The sequence below is a fragment of the Pieris rapae genome, chromosome Z (genome assembly GCF_905147795.1).
Source record: "Pieris rapae chromosome Z, ilPieRapa1.1, whole genome shotgun sequence".
NCBI lineage: Eukaryota > Metazoa > Arthropoda > Insecta > Lepidoptera > Pieridae > Pieris > Pieris rapae.
This window is the reverse complement of record NC_059534.1, coordinates 10,130,332-10,155,031: the sequence shown is the minus strand read 5'-3', so window position 1 is coordinate 10,155,031 and position 24,700 is coordinate 10,130,332. Positions and strand designations below refer to the sequence as shown.

The following is a 24,700-nucleotide window of genomic DNA, read 5'->3' as shown; positions in this document are numbered from 1 at the left end:
TTATTAATAATTTGTTTTATGCCAGTCTTAAATTATAAACATCACATCTATAAAATAATATAAAAAATAACGCAGGCCGAAATTATGCCGATTTTTATCAATCGATCTAAATGTACCACCTTTGCAAATAAACGATTTATTTATTTAAAGCGAATTTATGAAATCTATTGAGTATAATAATATCAGCCGCCGGCTACATACACTAATTATTAATATTGTTAAAATACATTTTTTTATTCTGATAAGCCTCTTCCAGAACGTCCTTGTAATTAATGCCGTGTGTGTCTGAAAAAAAATTAAAGTACTTGATTAATGGCATCAATGACTTTGAGTTTAAGTGTATGTGTTTTTTTTTATGACGATAGTTTTAACTTTATGCCACTTTCAAGTAAAAGGTAGGGAAACTGCACCCTGCCCCCGCAGAAAAATAAAACAAACACAAAAAGGAAACAAATGGATAAGTTACTTCAAAATGTGTTTCTTATTATATATTCTTCTCAGTTTTGTGGAGCGACATCTGTCGGGGAGTTATTGTACTAAGAAAGGAATTAGTTACTGCTAGCAAGTGTGCTGTCCATACTAGTATTGAAGTGGGTTTAATATATTGATCATAATGAAAGAGTGCTGATCTTGCGACCTTGACGAAGGTTATTTTGATTCTCGGTGACGTTAGAAGTGCTTAACCGATTCGTCGGCCAATATACTTTCGCGCATATTAGAAACTCGCATAGCAATAGCACAAGCAGGCAGCATTAGCTTATAAATACATAGTATAACTTAGCATTTAGGATCTGGCAAGCTCGCTTAATGCAATAAATAGCAATGCTTCTTCAATACTCATTGTTAGTTTTATAAAGCTATTTTATATAAAAATATCCCGCTCCATAACATGTCCACACGAACAAAGCATACGATTTTTATGCACCCTCCACGTAGTTTTATCTTTAATACTTTAAACTTCAACTAACAGCTTTCGCCTCCTGCATGTCCATGGACGGCGAATTCTCTTAGCATCAGAGCCACCCAAATCCTGCAAAAATATACATACAACATTACATATAACACTTTCATTAATAAATTCTTTGAACAGACTCACCAATTTCCGTAATCTTTAATTGATCATTGGGATCCAATTTCAAGACTTCCATAAGGCTTTCATCAGATATGTCATCATAATTTCTAGATAGTTTAGTCGGTGGTTCGGTATCATCATCGTGCTTGTTATCTGTTAGTTGGAAATTGCCACTGCAGCCTGCTTCAGAATTAGCATCGGTCATATGGTTGACATTTCCTAAACGTATAAAAAATAAGTTCTATAATGTAGAAGCGACGTTATTTAAATTATTTTTGTCTCATTCTAACTTCAGTACTGCCCTTTCATATGTAACAGTTTGTTAAACTTCATTTGTCTCGGCATTAGAATATGGAAGTTATCACTCATATATATCCAAAGTATTATAGTCAAGAGCCAATTCGTATTTGTAATCTACAAGTAAATTTTATTCAAAAGAATTAACTAACACTTGACGCACTTGATATATAACCCGAAAGTAAGCCAGGATGATGGTACAGCATCTTGACATTTGTAACTCAATATTCCACCAACCCTGGTGCGTTCTAAGTACAAGATCGGGTAATGGACCGAAGCGAGGTCAGACCGTAAAATGTACTGAAAGCCATGGCATTAATACCGCTAAGCAAGGTGTGCCCACAATTCAAGTATTTACCTATAACAGAACTGCTCCGGAGAATGGCGTTAAGGATCCTATCCCTCCTTGGTGGTATTATTGATAAGCGAGAAAAATTGATATCATTTTGCGAATCCAGTACATTGTCTGAGTTATTGCTGGAGGGCAAGTTAGTAACTAAATGAAGAATGACTTCTTGCAGTTGTTCGGGATCTTCAACGGGTAGTATTGAACTATTTTCCTGTGAAAACAATTAAATAATGTATACAGTTGATATAAGATATTATTATACAACTATATTATAACAGTTTAGTTTTTTTTCTGTTAAGTATGTTTCTTCCTTCTTATTGTATTTGTAATATGTAATTTTGCGCTTCTTGCCTACCTTATGTAATTTAATACATGTTTTTTAAGTGTTAATAAATAAATAAAATTGTTACAAACATATAAGATAATTTTTCACTTAAACACAAGATGTCGTTACTTGCTCCAAAATATAATATGTATGTTGTCTGGTATGCACCAAATGAAGTCCAAAATTTATCAAACTTTTCTCTCTACTTGGTATCTCAACTACCTCTTACCTCTGAAGCATTGATGTCATCTAACTCATTAGTATCGCCATTGTTCAAGAGTAGCATAAACTTCTTCTTCATCAAACGGATCAATTCTTTTCCCTCCCTTTCGTTAACTACCGTATTAGTACAAACAAAGCTAGTAACGGCATTCGTATCTTTATCAACGTCCAAATGTCCCCGGGTTCGCATATATATAAATTGTCCGTTTTTAGTCATCAGTCGGTAACAAGACTCCCCATAGAGCCGATTTTCATCGTACACTGTAAATGATAATAATTTACATGTCAGCGCGGCTATGAATCAATTGATTTTATTTTAATGAGCAACACTCGATTGTAGCGAGACCCAATACTACTTATACCATAACTAGTCTGGCCATAAATACTGTTACTTAAAAACTTTTCTTTTTTTTTACTTTTTAATTATTTTGAATTTTGAACACGTAAATTATTTTATAATCTTCCTTCGATTTTGCGCCATTTCATATATTTTTGTGTTCATTATCAAAGTATAATAATTAATGGGTGTTAAAGAAAATAGGATTGAAGTGATCGCCTTCCACAAAGTGTGTATGGAGCCGTTGGTCATATTCCAGACACTTTAAAAGCTTGGGTATCAGCCGTATGTTCGTATATTATACTATCGATAGATACAACAATACTTCGTCTGTCGAACACCAGAAAAGATCTCGACGGCCGCGTGCTATTAGAACTACAAAGGCTGTTAAAGCCAGAATTCGTTGAAACTCCATTAGGAATCAAAAATATCTTATCGCAAGAAATGAAGATTTCCGCTAGGACTTTATCTCGTATTATAAAACAAGACATGAAGCTCGGTCATCGATAAATAGGACATACCCTAAATCAATATTTACAATTAAAGGGAGTGATCGAACGATTCGAATCTAATCGATTTAAACGCCTACTGTGGCGACACACAGGTGAGAAGCACATAAATATCGTCTTTAGCGAGGAAAAAATTAGTTGGATCATGTTGAGAAACCTCTTTTATCACATATATGCACACAAGGCATGAACTACCCAAACCTGGCTTCCAACGTTCTGGCCTTTTTAGTACTGGCTCTTATCTCTTATCAGCCCAGACCTGAAGCCTTTAGACTTCAAATTATGGTCAGTTTTAAGGAACATTGCCTGCTCTTAAGACACAGCGACATTAAGTCTCTTAAAAGAGCTTTGGAGCAAGCAAATTTTCTTTGGAAACATTGAGTAAATACATGGCCTACACATTTATTAAAGTCTCAGCAAAAATTAAAATAATAACAAAAAGTATAACCTTTTAATTATTGCTGAAACTTTAATAAATGTGTAGTAAAACATTTAATAATATAACTTTACTCCATAAATGAAAATGCATTTTCATTTATAACAGAACTTATGGCTAGTCTAGGAATATATTTTATTAAGTATATATGTATAATTCAATATTTTTTGACTATGTCCCAATGCCTTCAATGGCTAGAAATAATATAGTATTATAGCTACCACAGCTACTCGACGACTAAAAAAAGCGGCGAGACATTTTTGACCAGAATCAGAGACTGAGTTTAAATAAGAATAGGCAGGCTCCGCTGGGAGTAGTCTATCACGTCACAAAGTACTCAACGTATCTACTTATAGTCGCTGATTGTATGATTAATATAAAAAAATATATACTATAATATCACAGAAATAGTGTAAAACTGATTTTATTATATGGCGTACGGGACTCGTACTTGAGCTACGACCCCGGACCTAAGTCAGACATTAGAAAATACTTACTTTCACGTAGAGCTATAATGACCCACCGCACGTCGTCTCGGTGCATAAAGTTCATCGCATTAACTCCACTAACTTCGTGTGTCATATACCCTGTTACCAGGGCTATTCGTTGCTCACATTGAATGATTTGTCCATCTATTGAGTGACGGGTGCGATATTCCATTTTAAAAGACTCAAGGAATTTCTCAGTCATAAATGTCTCTGTTGCCGGTCGGGCGACGCCAATAAATACCTGATAACAAGATTTTTATTTTTTTATATAGATCATTTATTAATAACATAAATGATTTAATTTAGATCAAATTAATTATTATTATTATTATCTGTCCCTCATGAGTGAGTTAGAGTCACACACACATCCGGCTTTAACATCGATGCCACGTGAGGGAGGGACGGAGCATCACAGCCCTAGACGGACACTTAATAATGGCCAACGAGGCACTAGTAATGAAGAGAAATAAGAGGTGGTAGCAAATATGGAGAGTCAATATAATAAAGATAATACCCGGGACACGAAATCTCTCTCGGTTTATCAATATCGACCACAATAAGATATAACAAAGATAGACGAAAAGTTCAGAGCTTATGTTTAACTGTAATAAAGCAAGATTAGGAGGTGCAGGTAACATAGAGAAACAAACTTTTTACTGACAGAAAGCGTGGTAATGGTAAAATTCTTAAATTTAACGGTACCTTACTTTACTTTACTTTGTTTTAACTCAACAAAATGTTTTATCTCAAGAACTGCTGGACCGAGTACAAAAACCAGCTGAAGATATTATTTTGCATATTCCAACATATTTTCATTATTTCTCATATGCTAAAATGTAGACATTTAGACAAGAAGCACATTTTTGTGATTATTTCATATACAATAATAAAAATAATTAATTAATGTATGCAATTTTCTAGAATAGAATTAATTAATTCAGACAAGTTACTATAACACATAATTATGACCGAACCTTTTATGCCATAACTCAATATCATTACATTCAATATAGCCGCATTTCTTTATATTAATGTCTCGAAGCTTATTTTATGCTTATACTTTCATGCATGTTATTTCTTTGTTCAATAGACACTAATTAGTTTATACTATAAATACACGAATCAGATAAAAAAGGGCACTGACAGCAAGTAACTATATATGCATACACGGGTATATATGCCGTCCCAGGGTATATATAAAAACGAGAAACCTTTTAGTGATTACAGACAGAAGAATATGAATACGAATATATATATATTTATCGATAGCACAAGGAGGAAGAGCTCTGATAAATGTAAGTAGTGGAACATGATTCACGAAATGTGAAATACTCAACTGGAAATAGAAAACAAATTAACAATTCACCAACATCATTATGAGCAGTGTCCAAAGATAGTCTTAAACCAGTCTAATATAAAACTTTCGTTTAATTGGTTAAAAAAAGCAGATAATACAACATGAACTTGTACAATACAGCAGTCAGCTGCAGCGTTAATTAAAAAAATGGGAAATGTCACTAATGTGCCGACAAGGATGCCTCTCCAACTCATAATATCCGGTTACGAGAATCGAGTTGGAACGTATTATGTAAAGAGACACAATAATTTAGTTTTACACATTTATTGGCAATCATTGGAAAGGAAACATAAAATATAAGTAAATAATGTATAGTAGAAGTAAAGTCTTACCCAGGTAGAAGAAAATGAGACAGGTAAGAATTTATGGGAACATAATATCCAACTTCACACAGTAAACCAGATTGATTTTGACATTAATAAAATAAATAACAAAACTTACTGGCGCACAAACCCAATAACCTATCTCAATCCATTTTACCATCTGAGATAGACATCTTAATCCAAATATTGATTAAAGTGTGCCAATAACCAATCGACGGATAGTAATAGTCTCCTGTCGATACAAGCTATCCACGTTATGACGGATCTGTGTATATGAATTGACCTTTGTATGAAAATGACAGTTCAATTGTGCCAATATCCTATCTTAAGATTTTAACTTACACCAGATTTTGAAATAATTAAAAAGCTATTTGAAATGTTTTAAACAAAGACATGTGTATGTTTATATTATTTGTACGGTTTTATTTACTTTATTTGGTTTATATTGATTATCAAATATAAGTGTAAAGAGCGAAGAGATTGCATTCTATCCATCGCCAAAAATGGATTGTCTTCGTCGGATTTGGTTATTGTGATTCAAATAGGAGATTGATCGACTGTCACGCTGTTATCTAAGATTTTTTCAATCTCATATTGTAGATTCATTATTGGGGTCGGGCGTAAATAGATACAGTACAATCAGTAGCCAAAGATAGAAAAACTTAGCAAATATCATCCACTTAAGACAGACCTAACTCGTTAGTGTAATAACCGAATCCGTGCCACCGCAACAGCAATAGTACCTGTTAAATTATTATTAAATACATTCCACAATTAAATGCTTCTATAGGCTATTCTCTATCTCAACCATAACTAACAACCAACTATACCACAGTACACTACTCACAAATAGACAAAAATAAATTATATCTATTAAAAAACAAAACTAAATAAAGTACTTGAGTGCCATGTCTCTGACGATACATGGGCCGTGCTCCGAGTAGTTTTTAATCAACCCTTTTTAATTATCTAAACTATATCTAAAATAATATCTATCTATAATATATCTAATAAAAAAGCCTCTCGGCTCATTTCTGTGATTATTTCATTTTGTCTATGGCTATGATATAGCTAGTTAAGAACTATTTCACAAGCAATAACACAAGTATATTCCCGTAATTTTAATACACAATCTACCATGGGACCATTCACTACCGGACCTGACATAGGCGAGAGCTTAACTAAAGCAATCTCTCTTTTCAAAGCTGTTATTATGAACAAGACCAGATATCAATGAAAATAAATAGTGACAAGCGGAATAAACTATGAATTAATTACGCTTGCGTGTCAAGCGTGGGCTTGCGTTATGAATATTATGTTTGGCGCCTCTATTACAAAGCTTGAATTTAATCAATTCGAAAAGAATTTGTGTATTTGGCTACAAATATAAGTTTAGCGTTATGTATTTGCTACGGGTGTTAAACATCATAGTAGTGATATTGAAAAAACGTAATTAGAGTACCTATACAACGTTAATCACCATGATTCTTCAGGTGCAGGTTCGTATTTTAAAATAAAAATTTCTAGCATCGTTACAAATGTCGAAACTTTATCAGTATATATTTTCAACAGTAGATACGATACGTCCATCTGATACGATCTGTTAAAACAGCACGATCGTCTTTCATTCAATTCTCACCACCATGAGCTATCAGTAACCCTCTGAAATGGTACTTACAATATCATTTCCACTTGAAGTTGGCTTTTCACCTCTATATCTTGCTCGGCGAACAATGTGACACTGTTTATTGTTATGATGGCAGGCCCTATCTGCTTTTCGGAAGGTTCCTTCTATATGGCACGACAAGAAATGTATAGGTCCCGATCTCTGCTGATTAAGTCTTTTAAACCTTAAAAATATAAATTAATACAGTTTGTTAAAATTATTTTAATATAATTAGTTTAAGTTACAACATGGAACAACCCCCCATTCTGAAAAGCGTTAGTTTTGTTGTTATGGAGGTCTTACTGAATGGTCATAGTCGCGATAGAATATTACCGAATAATGAAACTTCGTTTTTCATTGACGAGTTCTTCGGCGATCTTCTTCTTTCCATCTGGTTCGTCGGGTATCAGTAATTGGCCATTCGTTCCCAACATATAATATGGTGGCGTTAATTGCTCCCTCAATACAGCATGGTCACTTTCATGAACGTAATTATATATGTTGTTACCAAGCAAGTCTAACTGTTAAAAATTAAAAAAATACACTTTATACCATAGTATTGTCTTTTATTAACATAACTTTTACACATTTAAAGATAAACACTTTTTTAACGGATTGAAGTTATGTATTATTGTAAACAATTATTTAAACATAATTTTAAAGTCAGTCAGTCACCGTGACCACACACGCTGTAAAACACGTGAAACGTCGGTTAAATTTAAAATTATGTTTAAATAATTATAAGTTTACAATTGTACATAACTTCAATCCGTTAAAAAAGTGTTTTTCTTTACACTTTATACCAGCTTCTTTAGAAAAATATCAATGTCTACAAAAATCAGTCGCAATTATCAGGCATTGTAAACTAGGCGCCAAAGCATGTGAAAAACTAATAAGAAATTAAACTCTGAACCATGTATTTGTAGAACATAATCGATCGTATCATTTATGTCTTATAAACGTGAAGTAATTAAACACTTCAATGCATTTATTTATAAGCTCTATATATATATGTGTCTTTGATTCGATTAACCGATCCGCCATAACTAAAAATAAATAAATACGGATGGCTATAAAACTGTTACGCTGAAAACATGGACTAAACAAAAAACTGCAATTGCTGATTCGCATAGCTAGTTACATCTTCGCAATGCATGCAATTATAAACAGGACAAAGGGTAACTTATAATTTTGGGTGAAGAAACTAAAAGTCTAAGCAGGCAATCCAAAACGTTGTTTAATTTACACATTATTAAATATAAAAATGTAAATTAATTATTTGTAACTTAAAATAATCTTCATCAGTGTCACCGCTTCTCACCTCCAATTCTCACGTGAAAATTATGAAAAATGCCTTACCTCTGTGTAACCTAAATATTCCTCTACATTTGGAGAAACGACCACAAAGATACCTTTATAGGTAACCGTTATGAGAAATCCTTTTAACGTTTTTAGTAGAGTTTTTGTAAAATCGCAGCTGAATTCCTTACTGTTTCTCACCCGGTCTAAGCTATCTCCAAAGACTGAAACGAAAAAATAACTTATTGTATACACAGCCTATTTGGCAAGAATTAAAAAAGCCTTTAAGATTATTTATACATGACTATATTTTGCACATCCATTCCACAAAAAAAAATATTCAAAACAAATAACATAATACATAAAAATATACCTAATAATTAACCTTGAAATTTAATAATAAAAAAATATTATTAAAAGGAGTCCCTTAAGGCAAGTTTCTGAAGTTTAATAAAACATGTAAAACCCGCCAAAACGCTTCTCTAGACAAAGTGATATTGCACCAGTACCTATGATGACCGGGCTTGTAAACAAGTAACCAAACGCATATGTTTTTACGTGTGAATAATAGAACATTCCAAGACAGTTTTACGATTTGAAAGGCAAAATATATTTTAATTGTAAGCGTTCTACGCTAACGTCGAGTCGGCTAATCTGTGACTTTCTTATCATCGATATGTTTGTTTATTTTTTATATAGAACAGGCGGCAAACGGGCAGGAGGCTCCGATGTTAAGTGATACCGCCGCCCATGGACACTCAATGCCAGAGGGCTCGTGAGTGCGTTGCCTTCCTTTTAAGAATTGGTACGCTCTTTTCTTGAAAAAATGAGTTGATGTTAAAAAAATCAACATATACATTGTTCACAGATCTTTCAAACATACACTGTTTCAGGGTTAGCCAATCATAAGACTAGAAAATTTACATTCTATATATCCCCCGACTTCAACATGCACAGGCTGATGTTCACTTATAAGAAGCAGTTTTTTAACTAAAAAACTTACCATATTGATGTGAGCGTAAGTAATGTGCAGTAAGCCGCAGTACGCTAGTCTTGTCAATTTTTCGAGCAGGAATCGCCACCGGTGGCACCAAACTTGCCAAGTGTGAAATTGATTTGTTCATCTTATCCCTTCGTTGCTTCTCTGCCTTATTCCGTAGTTCACGAGGACTGTCTCTGAAAAAAAAATATAGCTGGTATCATTTTACAATAGACTATGTACTGGATTAGTTTAGACATTTATCACACATGGATATTCAATCACTCTCATATAATCGCGTTTGTGAGTTTATAGAATAGAAGTTACGTTCGACACGACCCGATTATTATCGGATAATTAATAATTAATTAGCGAGGGCGGATAGATTTACATGCTCAAAAGCAGACGCCAATTTCTTAATTAATTTTCTTGATCTTATTTATCACAATTTAATGTGTACGCAGTCGAAATCCTAACACAAAAATATTTAGTTACATATTTGTGTTTCACTTTTATATGAGAAGGTTTTGTAAATTAATTCAACGTAAACACGCCTTACACGTGGGTGAATTATGATTTTTTCACAACATAATTAGTACAATAAAAACATTTTCTATTACTTAGTACATCGGTAGAGTGGACGCGATGCCAAATCTAAACATAGCATTCCATTCTCCATTAAAATCTATTACAGCGAGTGATCGCCAAGTCGTTTTAGAAAATGAGGTGTGTCGTTTTACTTTCTCTATGTAACTATTAATATGACTTCAAGAAAGCATATAACTATTTTTCTAGTTTAAAATTAGATCTCCTACCAAAATAATATAAATAATATTATATAATTGATTAGTGATTTATTGTCATGCATTTTAAACTTTGCTCAGGCACCAAGGTTAGGTTAATTGATTTTTTGTGTTTTCTATACTTTTACTCCATATATTAAGCAATAATAAAAAATCAAATACAAAAATTTTGTTCCTTTAGAAAAAGCGCGACTGAAATGTTCACTTCCACTTAACCATTAGGTAACACTACTAATAATAATATAACAGAAATAAAATGAGGTTTTATGGAGATAAATTATTTAATCACATCTCAAAATATTATTATAAAATGGGCTTTACCCATATTTTTAATCACTTCCAGTCGTGCACAGTTATGCTTATCTATTTAATGTTTATCTTATACAACAATTCTAATGATAAACAATGTTTATTTAATAATTTATTAAAAATAAACTACATTCACCTATATATCACCAAATGTTGATTGGATTTTTTTACATTTTAGATATTTTTTTTAATTTAAAATATTGCCTACTGTTTTCAGTGTCGATTTGGGTCTCTTTATAGCCACTTGGCCCTGGGCTGCATCCAAAAAAGCTGCATGCCCCTTATGTAAAGGTACTTATAATAATGTATTTATATAATAAAAATTAATATGTTGTTGTTGAATGGACCAATTCAAGTATATTTTACTATTTGAAGGTTTTTATGAAGTGAAAAATTGCGCGAAAATTGAAAAAACTAATTTTGTTAATAAAAATAAAGATTAAAAAACTTCTGTTCTGTTAAGTTGACTATAAGCCGTTTTAAAAGATAGAAGCATATATTTTCATTCCAATTATATTTTTTAAAGTAAAAGGAATTATACACCTTTCTAACTAATGTTTTCCTGGATGTATCCAGACCTAGATAGAATCAAGTAACAGTATTTTAAAGGAAATGGTCAAACAGTACAAAAATCTTCTGAAGTGAAACATGTGCCGATTCGAGGACATTTCATTGTGAATTTTTATCTCCCAAAACTTCATCTTTATTATTATAATGAGAGGAGGTTTTATAATAATTTATTCACATTCTGACGCAAAATAAAAGTGCATATCGTTTATATTATTCTATTTAATACTGTGGAACATTTAATTTCGGAACTAGTATATATTGATAGTGTGTCAAAATGCCCCATATATCCGATACTGACTTCATACAGTAAACAAAAAAACGCATAGCAGTCAACCCATCTATGTGACATGGTTCTCATCAATACAAATTAAGCAAGTGCAAACACCAGATAATTGCTGTAAATCATTAATGAGATCCATCGACTGTGTTTCCGCTTCATCATCAGATCGACTGCACACGATTAAAAGTGGTTCTATTAAATAGATTAATAGGACCACTTTTAAATGCTTAATGAAAAACATTAATAAACGCACTGGATGCCACTACAATTTTTGAAGGGTCCCCTCGATTTCTCTCGGTTTCCATCATCAGATGCTGTTTTCCTTATCATATCATATCTCTAATCCAACAAATATCATCAAATTCGGTTCATACACAATAAAGGTATCCGCGATCACACATAAAAACATATATGTAGGTACACGAATTGACCTCCGCCTTTTTTTAAGTCGGTTAGTTATAAACTAAACGGATAATGATTTAAGAGGCTATTTAATTAGGTAATTCAAAAACTTTACCCCGTATTAACTTTACCTTGTTGCAATACAAATTTCTACTGTGTGTTTTCTCCTATATAACAATTATACATTATACAAGTCTCAATGCTTATACATATTAACGCGACATATATTTCGCGTGATTCATTCAAGAACAAGTTTGTATATTCTGTTAAATACTCGCATTATCAATCGGCTTTAATTATAACACATACTTGGTATTTTTTACGATTTTACGCGATGTAGTTGGGCTGTTTGCAAGGATCGCTTGATTCATGAAAACGATCGGGGTCTGTATTTATCGAAACGACAAATTTTAATGGTGCTATTCTTATTATTTAAATCCGAATATTTTTGAAAATACTTCACGACAATAACTCGATATCAAAATAATAATAGCATTTTTAATTCCACAATACATATAAAATTAAGTTCTACTTCTTATATGGGTGATAGCCTCCAAGGAGTCAGAGATTTTTCTATCTTTTGTCGTCTCTAGCCATCTTGCTCTTATGAACAGGTTCTTGCAAAACGTGAACGATGGTTATCGACCCTTATTTCGAATATTTATTTTCGCATAATTCATCCCGTATTAATCCACCGCCCGAATAAATAAATCGAATTAAAGATCGATAACTAACCACACACACACAACCACAGGCGTGCTCTGTAGCAGACAGCATTACACTTAACAATAGGCAGCCGTTTTTGTAAAACTCTTTACAGCATTGCATCTAAAATATAATACATATTAATAAGTCGAGAGAAGATCGTAACATATCTAAAAAGCCTACAACACATTTGGGCATTTTAATGCTTTTTCTACACAAATATTGAAATATAAGTTAAGAAATTTTTAATTTAATAAGGCACTCGCACATCTTAATAGTTGTTTCTCTTTTCTTTTCTTTTCTTTTACTTAAGTTATGCGAAAAATCGCTATAAAGCGAGAAAACCGCCTGTTGCGCGATTCAATATTTTAATGTGCAGTAAAGTGTGAATAATTAATTAAATAATAAAATAAAGTCCGCTCCCATTTTATAGCTATTCTTGTGTTTATACATAATTTATTTATTTATTTATTGATAAAAAGCTTGCATAAGGTAACACTTATAGCGTAGCATTGTTGTGTATATATTTTTTTTTCCTTCTATTTTCAATCATATATTCTACCAATTTTGCGATCATGTCCTCCAAAAAGGCCCACGGCGAAAGCAATATTTACGCATAAAAAGTTTATAGATCACATATAGGTCACAATGAAAAGCCAATTTAAATAATTTATAGCTTATGAAATAGTTAATTTACTCTCGTGTAAACAACATAAATATGCGTGACGTAAAAATCGTCTATATAATTTATGTTGCAGAAAGATTTATTCTAGAAAATTCAATCAACCATAGATTATATTGTGTGTTATGTCTGTGCCATGTGACTACTGTACTATATTTTTAATTTAACCTTCACAAAGAATTTGAATTTGGAAAATCTTCGGTCCGATTATTATCTATGTTCTTCTCCGCTTTTAGCTTGACATAATAGCATGTTCTAAATTAAGTCATAACATTACTTTGTAACTGTAACTGCGTATATAAGCTTTAATTTTTGACGAAAAAAATGCTAATGAGTAGCAGGCATATTTCTGTATCTGTTTTATTGGCATCAGATCATAACTTGGCAAGATTTTGGTATGGTGGGAGAAGTTAACACATAAACCCTTTATAAACAGCTGGGAACTGTGAGTTTATAATCTAGCTATTACAAAATCTTGCTAAAAATGGTCTGAGGTGAATCCCAAACCAAGCCGGCCGAATAAACTTTCTTTCGATTTCAAATGTATATTTTTTCGGAGGAGCTTAATCTGAGACCACAAAATTATGCGCTCAATGCATATTCGTGCGTACATCTATAATAATAACAATTTATTTACATCCGAATGATAAAAAAACAAGAAAAAAATAAAAGAAGACAAAAGATATATATATACATACTAGTATATATATCCATATTTTGTCGTCTAATATATCTATATATAATATACTAGTTTTACTACTAAATACAGTTTTTTTAGATAACCCGGACTTAACAAAAAGAACATTAAAAATAATACTAGAACTTAAACTTAAAAAAAACAACTAAGTACGTATACAATATGCAGACCTTACTTAACCAAAGTTAATAACGAATATATTTGCAATATAAAAAAATCCAATTGCCTTAGGTTTTGATCAGATTTCTGCATATGTTTCTTCATTATTTTTTATAAACAATAAGGTCCGACACCTGTATCAGTCTTATGCACATACAAAAGACAGTTAAGGTTGTATTCAAGTATTGTTTATAGACAAATACACTTCACTTTTCCGCTCTCGATAATTCTTTGGATTTTTCCATCAATTCCAACTCACTCACTTGATTGCTGTTACAACACTCTTACCAATGAAATGTAGTCAATTCTCCTGTGGATTGACATATTTCACAAAAGTGTGTCAATCCAAAGTGTAAAGTGTGTAAAGTGTTTGTGTGTAATCAAAATTCATACATATGATAACTAGTATAGTATAGCTCTTTTGCGTATGTTACCTAGTAAAGAAGTATTTCTGTTAAACAACGTGATAAGTAAAATCTAGACTAGTTTGGAAAAATCTTTACAAAAAAATTTAACGGCACCACAACCTTTCAGGTTAGTTTAGAGTTCTATATCTGTTTTCTGATTATTTGTTTTTACTAAAATGCAAAGCAACTGTGTCTGACACAAGCTCACTTTTTGAGTATAAGACATAACGGTTATGTCACTATGTTTTTCTTCACCGTATCGTGGTAAACTCACACATAGCCTGAAAGTCCATTGTTACACAGAGATGTTCAATAAACTAGGTCAATACGCCTCCTGGAAAATCCTTTTAGCATCTATCTTGGAATGAAATGTTATTTATAAATCCGATGAGGTAGCCGTGGGCATCAAATCATGCAAATAAGAAGAATAATTTATTAAAAAACTGAACACAATATACGTTTATAGATATTTTATATAAATTATATCGAATACACGTATAGAAAACTACGCATATGAATAACAAAAATTTTACGGAATTCACTGTCAGTTTCAGGGCTTACAACTTGAAAAGGTGGAAATAATTTCCGCCATTCTAAATGCCCACTTTTTTGTTTTACAAGATACTTGCTGAGCAACCTTTACACCTGTTCATAACATTAAATGAAATATTATTCTAAAAACTTAATTAAAAACGTTTATCCAATTACTAAGAATTAGGCCGTTTAGTAGATTTGTTCTGTTTATTCAATATTTTTTTGTAGGTGCGAGCCATTGCCTGACAACAGTGTTCATATGTAGTTGTCCTCGTTTATTGGTTCATCGAACGAGCAAGTGCTAATTGCAAGTAACTAAATATACATCCCAGGATTCAAACGCACGACTGAGGGTCGCACATCGTACAAGTTTTTAAAAAGATATAAAGGAATCATGATGATAACGGACATCAATGTATTGCAATGTAAACATAGTGAACTGCAAGTGTATTTATTATATATTTCTAAAAATGACACCTAAAGATATAGATTATTAAATGCTACTTCACCGCTAAATCTTTTGTTATAATATAGAACGTCTAGATTCTAGACGATAGATGCGCACGCGCTGTCTGGGACATTTTTAAAATATTTGCGATTGTTTGCCTAAATGGGTCACGATACTAAATATAATGGCGTCTGAAAATTTGTCGATTCGATGCTTTCACGATATAACAGGTTGAGAAGTAATTTAACATTGATATATGCATATGCAAATTAAATTTTCATTATGTATTCTGTCTGAAAAGTGTGTGTACGAATTTGTTACGGTTCACCAATTTCCAATAAACGCAACCTTTAGGATGTTCCGATTTTTAGTGTTAGTAATTAATAAAGTTGGAATTGCGTTATTATATAGAACAGGGGGCAAACGGGCGGGTGGCTCACCTGATGTTAAGTGATACCGCCGCCCATGGACACTCTCGATGCTAGAGGGCTCGCGAGTGCGTTGCCGGCCTTTTAAGAATTTGTACGCTCTTTTCTTGAAGGACCCTAAGTCGAATTAATTTAATCGTCATGAAATGAAGCACATGTAAGTGTGTTACTAGTTCATAAGACTTGGCCAAGAGTGGGAAGAAAAAGGCAAGAACGAAAGGGTCTTGCCTTTGTTGGGAGCAAACTAACTTAATTTTACTTTGGTACACACCTAGCCCGATTTTTTTATCTTTTTTCTCTTTCTTTTTTTACATTAATGTATTTAAAAATTATATACACGTATCAACGCATGTATATTTAAAGTCTTCGGTATTTGCTGTCGATTGCATTTGTCTAAATTACTTTTATTATATTATTGAGAGGAATTTATCTTGATATATTATGCTATGAAATTGAATATGCGAGGCGGTAATCTCCTTACATTGTATAACATGATGTCAGACCGAAGATACAAATAAATTAATGTATAGGGCATACGTACAGGGCATAGGAAAATTATGAAACCTATGACCTAGGAAATTGTTGATTTTCAGATCCATCATAACTCGACGATTAAGAGTATTTTGTAAAAAGCTTATCGAATGAACTAAGTATTATTAGTTTTGTATATAATATGTATCATATTATTCATAATTATCACATATTTTCCATAAGAGTATCAGTCTCCAATATTATGTTCTTATATTGATTTTTTAAGGGTCTGTTTCACAATGTCCGGATAAGTTCCAAATGAGCTATTTATTACTTATTGGTAGGATAAACTAGTGTTTCCTTAATGTAACGAATTACGAATATTGCTTTAACTTTAACTTTTTTTAAAAATTAGATAGCTAATACAATACATCTAACGCAATTTATTTAATTCTAGTTTTCCATCTTTGAAATTCTAGACTACTATTGAATCAATTTAACATTAACCCTTGTTTAATGTTTGCCCAATCCAGTTTTGTTCCAGCAGCAAACAGTACGTGATCATATCGAAATCATACCCAGCTAATTCTAAACATGCTCAACAAATAATTACCTTGATTTAGTTTCAATCAAAATGTAAGTATTTATAGAGATTAATAATCACACTGCACACATCGACCATTCGGGTCGAATTACCCTTAGAATTGTCTATGAATTTAAGTTTATGAATTCAAAGACAACTATATCTCTTTCTACTATGAGATTTTCATCTGAAAGAAAAAAGAAAGTATGTCTTAAAAAACCTTTAAAAGCTGAATCTAACCACATATAACAAATTAAAACAGCTCACCGATTGAATAATATAATATGGGTAAAATAAACATAGAAGACATTTTAAAGAACCGATGCAATGTTGGCATTCCTATGTGATAAATTTTCAAATATTTTTTTTTATAATAGATCCATCCCGGTGATGTTAATCTAACATCTATTAAAAAATTTCATTCAATTTGTTTCGATGTACTAAAGTACTATAAAAAATTATTAAAGTTTTTCGTCAGCTAGAAGAGGCAACAAAATCAAATTAATTGGTTTTATGTGGCGACAACAATTCTGAAACAAGCCGTTACGAACTGATTATTTCGATAGCGTCATGAAACAGGCGTCATTCAAGTTTGAGTCATTCTTTAATGATTATATATTATAATAGGTGCGTTAAAAGTAGTAAATGTAAAATTAGATGTATTTAATGAATATTTCTTTTTTTTACATTCATAAGGGTACATTATGTTACCTACATGAATAAATGATTTTTGATTTGATTTGAATAAGTATGTTAATTTTTTCATTATAATTGCTTCACCACGACAAAAATTGGGCATATTTGTAGGAGGCCTTTACCCAAACCCCCTGTTGATTCATAAATAAATAAATAAAATATATGGATATTACTAACATAATCTAAGCTAACATACTAACAAAATATATTTTTTAGTTACTGTAACAACTACCAACTATTATAAAACAGGAAATAAAAAGGCATTTTATTATTACATGTTATTAATTGCTTCACAATAGTATGTGTGCTACTTGAGAGACTTCAAAAAATTGGTGCATTTAATGTCAGATCATTAGGGTTAGAAATAAGATACATAGAATTAACACACTCACTACAAGAAATAGAAATAGATATACTTTGTATAGCGGAAGCAATGGGATGGAATATTGAAGAGCATGAGAATTTTGAACTAGAGGAGGCCTTTACCCAACATGGGGTTCCAATAACATAGTTTCAGATAAATATTTATAATATAAAAATGTTATTTAAGGTTGTTGGAAATAAATGGGCTAATATTATTATTTTACTTGACAGACGTATATTTTGAGCATAGTTGATGGATTGTGTGACTATGCGCCAAATCTTCATGCGTTCGAATCATTTCTTTGACCAATGCACTTCTTTATAATATGAGCATTTTTCGTTTATAAGGAAAAAACAGATCGAGAAAAGAGAGAGCGGTTTACCTACTTGCATATTATAAAAAGTAAATTATTACGAAGCAGATACTAAGCTAGAGAAAGGGTTGTTGCGCCTTTAGTTTTTAATGTTATCAGTGTAATGATCCAAAAAGTTAAATTTGATGTTACTTTCTGAGTGTATTATAAACACATATGTGTATGACATTTTAAATAAGGTAAAAATAAAACACGTTTATTATGGAACATAAGATAGACAGGTATCACTTATTTCACGTCATTTAATTTGAACCTGTAGGCATCCCTACTCATCGGTAAAGAAGACAGAGGGTGTAGGCCGAAAGAAAAAGCCGGCGTAAAAAACTCTCGGTAGTTTAAAAAAATCAAATCATCAAACAACTAGCGAGATTATATCAACAATTTTTGTTTTTATTTCAAATAAAATTCTACTTCTATTTGACCGTACTAGACATTTGAAAATTACTTAAATCGCAATTATAAAAAAACATACAACCTCGTACATAGTCTTCATAAGGAGGTATACACTAACTGATAACTTGTATGTGATTTCTTACTTCAACCATATTTGTTTCTATGTCATGTTTGTTCGAGACTGTTTGCTATCAATACGCCAGAGGTACCTATGACATTCCTATTAGATAAAACACTCGTGTATATTTCCTGTGCTTCTGAATCGTAGTTAACTCCGAGTCTGGTAATATATGTTATGATTGGAAGTCATTTATAAGCTGTGATTGGTTTATTTAGGCCTTAGTGTGAATACTAAGGTGTCAACTTTCTCACCCGGCATCTATTCTATAAAATAAAAAGTAATAAAATACAAAGCCAGCAGAACAAGAAGTTAAATCAATTAATTTTACTTACATACTAGTACATATTAGTTTTGTTAGTAATTATGTTTGTATCCTAAATTTAGCGTGTTAGTTTTTTTTCCATTCTCTATTCTATATGCCTTACTATAAATAAATGTAGCTACTTTTAACTAATAATTATTTCGTCTAATACCTAATGATGAAAGAAAATCTGTTTAAATTCAGTCAGATTTCAGATGTCTGTATCTGTTTCGTGAACATATGATATTCGCTATCGGCAAGTATTGGTTCAGACAAAAAAAAATCACAATTTAAGCGCTCACTTTGCCTTTTATTAAATTATGTAGTTGTAGGGATGCCAACAGGTTCGAATTTAATGACGTCGAATAAAATGATACCATGATGATCTTATGTTCCAAAATAAACGTATTTTATTTTTTTATTTTAGTGATAAAAATATGTAAAGGTTTTAGTGTCTACTAAAAAAAAAACTTACGAAATTATTTTCACCGTACAAGCGAGTTAGAGAAAAATAACCACTTAATAATAATAATTACCTGGCAAGCCGTTTGGTGCACATCTACCTTCTATGTACTAAACAAGAAACTTTGTTTCTTGGCTTCTTTTTGTTGTATTAACCAAGAATTTATTGAAACGTTTTAAATACCTTTAAAATTTACCTGACATGTAGGTATTACCGCGAAATTACAGAATAAATTGAAATCTTGAAACCGAATATCTTAAAACGAGCATTTCTTGTAAATATTATATAAAATTGGAATCTCGAAATCGGCTCTAACGATTTTCATGAAATTTAGCTAGGAATGATGTTTTTTTTCTTTAAATAACCAGTTCATATTTTTTCATTATCCTATCGGTGAGATCGAAAAATATTATTCATATGTCATCATTTTATAAAGTTGTAATTCGTACTTAAATATAATTTCCAAAAAACACAATTTATAAAAAAATACCGGTCATCCAGGTACTTTGCTTAATACAAAGGAGGTCGTATCGAATAATACAGTCTTCACTGCGTGTATAATTAATAATAATAAAACTTGCCGATTTTCTTGCCCGTTTTTCTCAGAACAAGGCCTCCTGCTAGTATTGCCAACGGATGGCGTAGTTTTGCTCTGTCGCGAATTTTGTAAACGTTTTTGACATTCATAAGCATGCCCTAAGACGCATCTAAACTGAATAAACGAATTTTGATTTGATTTAATAAAAAAACGTGACGTTCGCGTATACATTTATGTGTTTGTCCTTTACTGCATCGCTAAACACCTAAAATTGCAAATGTACTTAAAGGGATTTTTTTAAACGATGCTATTAGCTTCATAAATTTTAGATTTTATAAGGTATAAAAATTGATTTCTCTCCGTTTTTGTTTGTATTTTATTTTATTAAACAGAAAAATGTCTAAAAAATTAACTGAAAAAGTATTGAATTTCCAAAAATATGTATTTCACTATTAAAATGTATTATCACTGAGTACTAAATGACCTCTATGCAACAGAAATACTATGTAAAAGAATATATCAAATGATTTAGATGTATTTTACACATATATATATTAAATACATTTAAATCGACCTATCAGATACGTTCAAAACTATAATATATTTTTAATACGTAAACAATAATTTGAATTCCACTCACGCGCAATTAATTTGCATAATATCATTGTAAACAAGGCTTTAGTGTCTAACCAAAGGCTTACATTGAACGAAACACGGACCTTAGTTCTAATTTTTTAAAACTGACCCAACATGTAAATAAGCCCAAATTTTCCTTGTTTTTAGTTTTTTAATCACAATAAATAATTTACTGATATCAACAATTGCGCAGACAATAATTTATAATTTAGTATTGCCGCTAAAATAATAAAATAAACCTATGACTCTATAATCTCTAAACTATTTAGTCTCTTAGATATCTCTATCTGTATGTTTTGTGATCATTTATTTTTTCTTGTAGGCAAGTAGGTGATAAGTCTTCTGTGCCAGGCCGGCGCCGTTTTCGGTCTAAGGCATGTCGTTTACCTCTCGAAGCTTTTAAAACCTGCCATTTTAATAAAAATGACCTATTTCGCACGCAATTGTTTAATTTCGCGCGCAACTTCACACTTGGGAGTATACTATATTAATGCATTAGTGCATTTAAAACGCAATAGGCAACAATGATTAAACTCAATATCTCGACGAATATAAAAACTTATAGATCCAAAGTGTCAACTATATATAAACAATTTATAACAGATTTTTGTTTTTAATTTGTCAATTTCAATTAACGTTTCTCATTTAAATAGTAAAATAAAATACAATTGAAATATTTTTTTAATCCGTTTTAAACTTGGTACATTCCTGAATTTTTCTATCGACAGTAGCGAGGATGCGATCGCTTGTTGAATATGGCCGCCTGTTGCTCTGAGTGTTTAATAAAAATACTTTATAATTGCAGCATAAATACTACGATCGGTTGCACGTGGATTCGTTATGTACGTACGTACTTGTTATAGTTGATAAACAACTCCGGGACGCGCTTTCCAACTCTCTAAGTATCTTATTATTATCTTGGTAGACCAGAAGGTAGAGTTTTTTAAGAAGCCTTCGTAGACGGATTCGACACGAAAATACCAATTATCAACCACATATTTCCATGCTTATATTCTTTAAAAATATACATAATATGTAAATAAGATCCAGACAATGCTTCTATAAAAAATAATGCAAAGTAGTATCTGAATTCCGTATGTGACTTAGGCGTCCCGGAAACTTAATTTTCCCCAATGGTAAAAAAGTTTTACCTAGATAAGTTTTGATAATTATCTGTGTCCCAATTACATATAAAAAGCAAATGAAAAGGTAATGGTAAAAAACGAATTTGCCGTTTAAGATAACTTTTTTGCACGAATTATATAATGTTAATTAAGAATTTTCTTTATACAAAGACGTGGAAATTTGTATCAACACTTCCTATTTACTCGGTAGTGGAAATAAACATCAAAACAATTTTCATATTAATTGCTTGAGCTAATAGTTCTCATTTTTGTTATCGCGATAAATGCGCAAAGTTGACATTTCAAAGTAACCTTATATGTAATGTGATAACAGCGAGTCAGCAAACGCATCACATATCATTCTATTGCTAAGGTAATTAAATTCTTAATTTATAGATAATCTATACCTCTTATGTGCACGAAATATGAAGATGTTTATAGCGCGACACATCTTTAAATTGGTTGCATTGCACAAACAAACTCCAAACACTTGTCATAAATAGCGATCGGCCAGAATCTTATTAAAACGTCTAAATGTTATAAAATATATACATAGAGACAAAATTTTAAATGTCATAAAAAAATTCGCACAATTCCAAATTTAATTTTGAAATTCGAAAATAAAAAACTTACCCCCTTCCATAACAATCAGAAGGTTTCCCTGGCGGCGAGAGGAGCACGGTGAAATTTCGCGATGGATACTCCTGCGATGTAGTTGCTATTTGGTTTGCGTATGGGTATTCAAAACAACCAATTTCGCGGTCAAAATGCGACCAGTCCGCCATTTTAGAATGCGATGCAAGCGTGCATCGGCGGTCACAACGTGCGCGCACTGATGTTAGCAGCTAGACTTTCCGCTCGCTAATCCGCATTAATTTATAAACAAGTCCTTTATAGTAAGTATCAATCGTCTTATATCGTACGCTTGTATTATAAATATTGCATTTGCAGAAATGAGTCGGTGCATTTAATTGCATGAAATATCTGTTCGATTTCCATAAAATAAAAATATTAAATCAGATAATTCAATCGGCATAACATTGTCGACTGAATTGTTTGGCTTCTGTGTCGTACGAATAAGAAAAACATGATGAGGAATGCCGGCATGCTTAAATCACGCGCGAAAGATTTCAGAATGGTGTGTCTGGTTGAGCTATTTTTTTTTTAAATCGGCAGATCAATTAAGTCTTTCATTGCCCCATATTTACCGCTATTCTACTTAGAAAGAGGTAGAAAAGCGGTAATTGCTGCAATATCAATATTAAATATGCTGTAAATTATACTCTTATCTGCCAGCTCCGAACCGCCGTTTGGATCGCGGATTTGGTGTTGAAATGTGTGGGCGAACTTTCGACAACGATTTGACTTAATCTAATTTAATTTAGTAATTAAAATTAATAAAGTTTAAACATATGGAACATTCAGCTACTCCATTGATATTGTTCGCTTTTCCGAAATAAAAACTTATGTACGAAAAAAATATAAAAACTTTCTGTCTTCATAAAAACCTTCTTCAGAGTTGAACGAATAAATGAAAGCATAGTCCATCCCCAGAAGCAGCCATCGCACCTATTAAAATAGGCTGCGATGCAAATTTCATTTGAAAAGAGCTGAATTGGAAAATATATTTTTTTTATTGTTTTTGATATCGCATTTCAATTGTTTATTTTTTTATCTTTGATTATTAACTATTCTTGAATAGCCAAAAAATAGACTTTTTGTGCACAAATGAGCACTGGCTGAAAAAATGTGAACTTTTGTTTAATTTTTGTAACCACAGGGTTGGTAGAGTGTTCTGCAGAGAAAATGCAATTCATGGTGGCCCTAATTCCTAATTAATAAAAAAACTTAAATACAAGGAAACAAAGGTTATAATCAGCCTCTCTGTGGAACTAACTATTGAAATATAATAATATTGAAAATGTATTAGAGGAGTGTAAATTAGGAAAGTGTAATAAAGAGCTAATTATGTTACCTACATGAACTTACATTTATGATTATTATTACTCCTTTTCTCCTTTTAATAATATATTTTAGTTGAATTATTTTTAACGAATATTTAAAATATATTATAATTATTTTATTTTAGTAATTGGTTTTAAAAAAGTCAGAAGAACATCCAATAGTGCCATGGAAATCGATAACTTTGTTCAAGTTGTATATTCTTGTATTTTTAAATTTAGAACACGTGTTTCGTAACAGTACAATTAAACAGTGTGAATAAATAAATATTATTTTGGTGTTTTTAAATAAATTTCATATACGACGGTGATAGTATTTACAAATAATTTTAATATTTCTCGTAATCACTATTACATTTTAGTTATTTTTTTCCATGCGCCAAAGAAGTATTACTTCTAACGCGTGTCATAAGTACTCACACTCTTTTTATCTATAAGGCATATGTATCCCATAAGGCAAGTTAATGAGTGATAACAGTGTTGGGATTGAGAGCTTATATGACGCCTATATGTTAAAAAGGACTCTGAATCTTATCCTTAGAGGTGTAGTTTCAGCGCCTGCTCAATTTAAAAATTATTATTAAGGACCGATA

General features: G+C 31.7%; 1 protein-coding gene across 1 annotated transcript; it reads right to left on the bottom strand.

Annotated features, from left to right (window-relative positions):
* On the bottom strand, positions 1-23,003 carry LOC110997615 (aryl hydrocarbon receptor nuclear translocator-like protein 1). The gene is made up of 10 exons (XM_022265858.2): positions 22,780-23,003; positions 9,684-9,856; positions 8,741-8,904; positions 7,715-7,902; positions 7,394-7,565; positions 4,045-4,276; positions 2,273-2,526; positions 1,728-1,929; positions 1,097-1,291; positions 1-285 (listed from the first exon to the last, which is right to left on the bottom strand). Exons 1-10 carry the CDS (start codon positions 22,929-22,931, stop codon positions 203-205), a joined length of 1,815 nt encoding a protein of 604 aa, XP_022121550.2. The 5' UTR covers positions 22,932-23,003; the 3' UTR covers positions 1-202.
* Between the last annotated feature and the right edge of the window lie 1,697 nt (positions 23,004-24,700).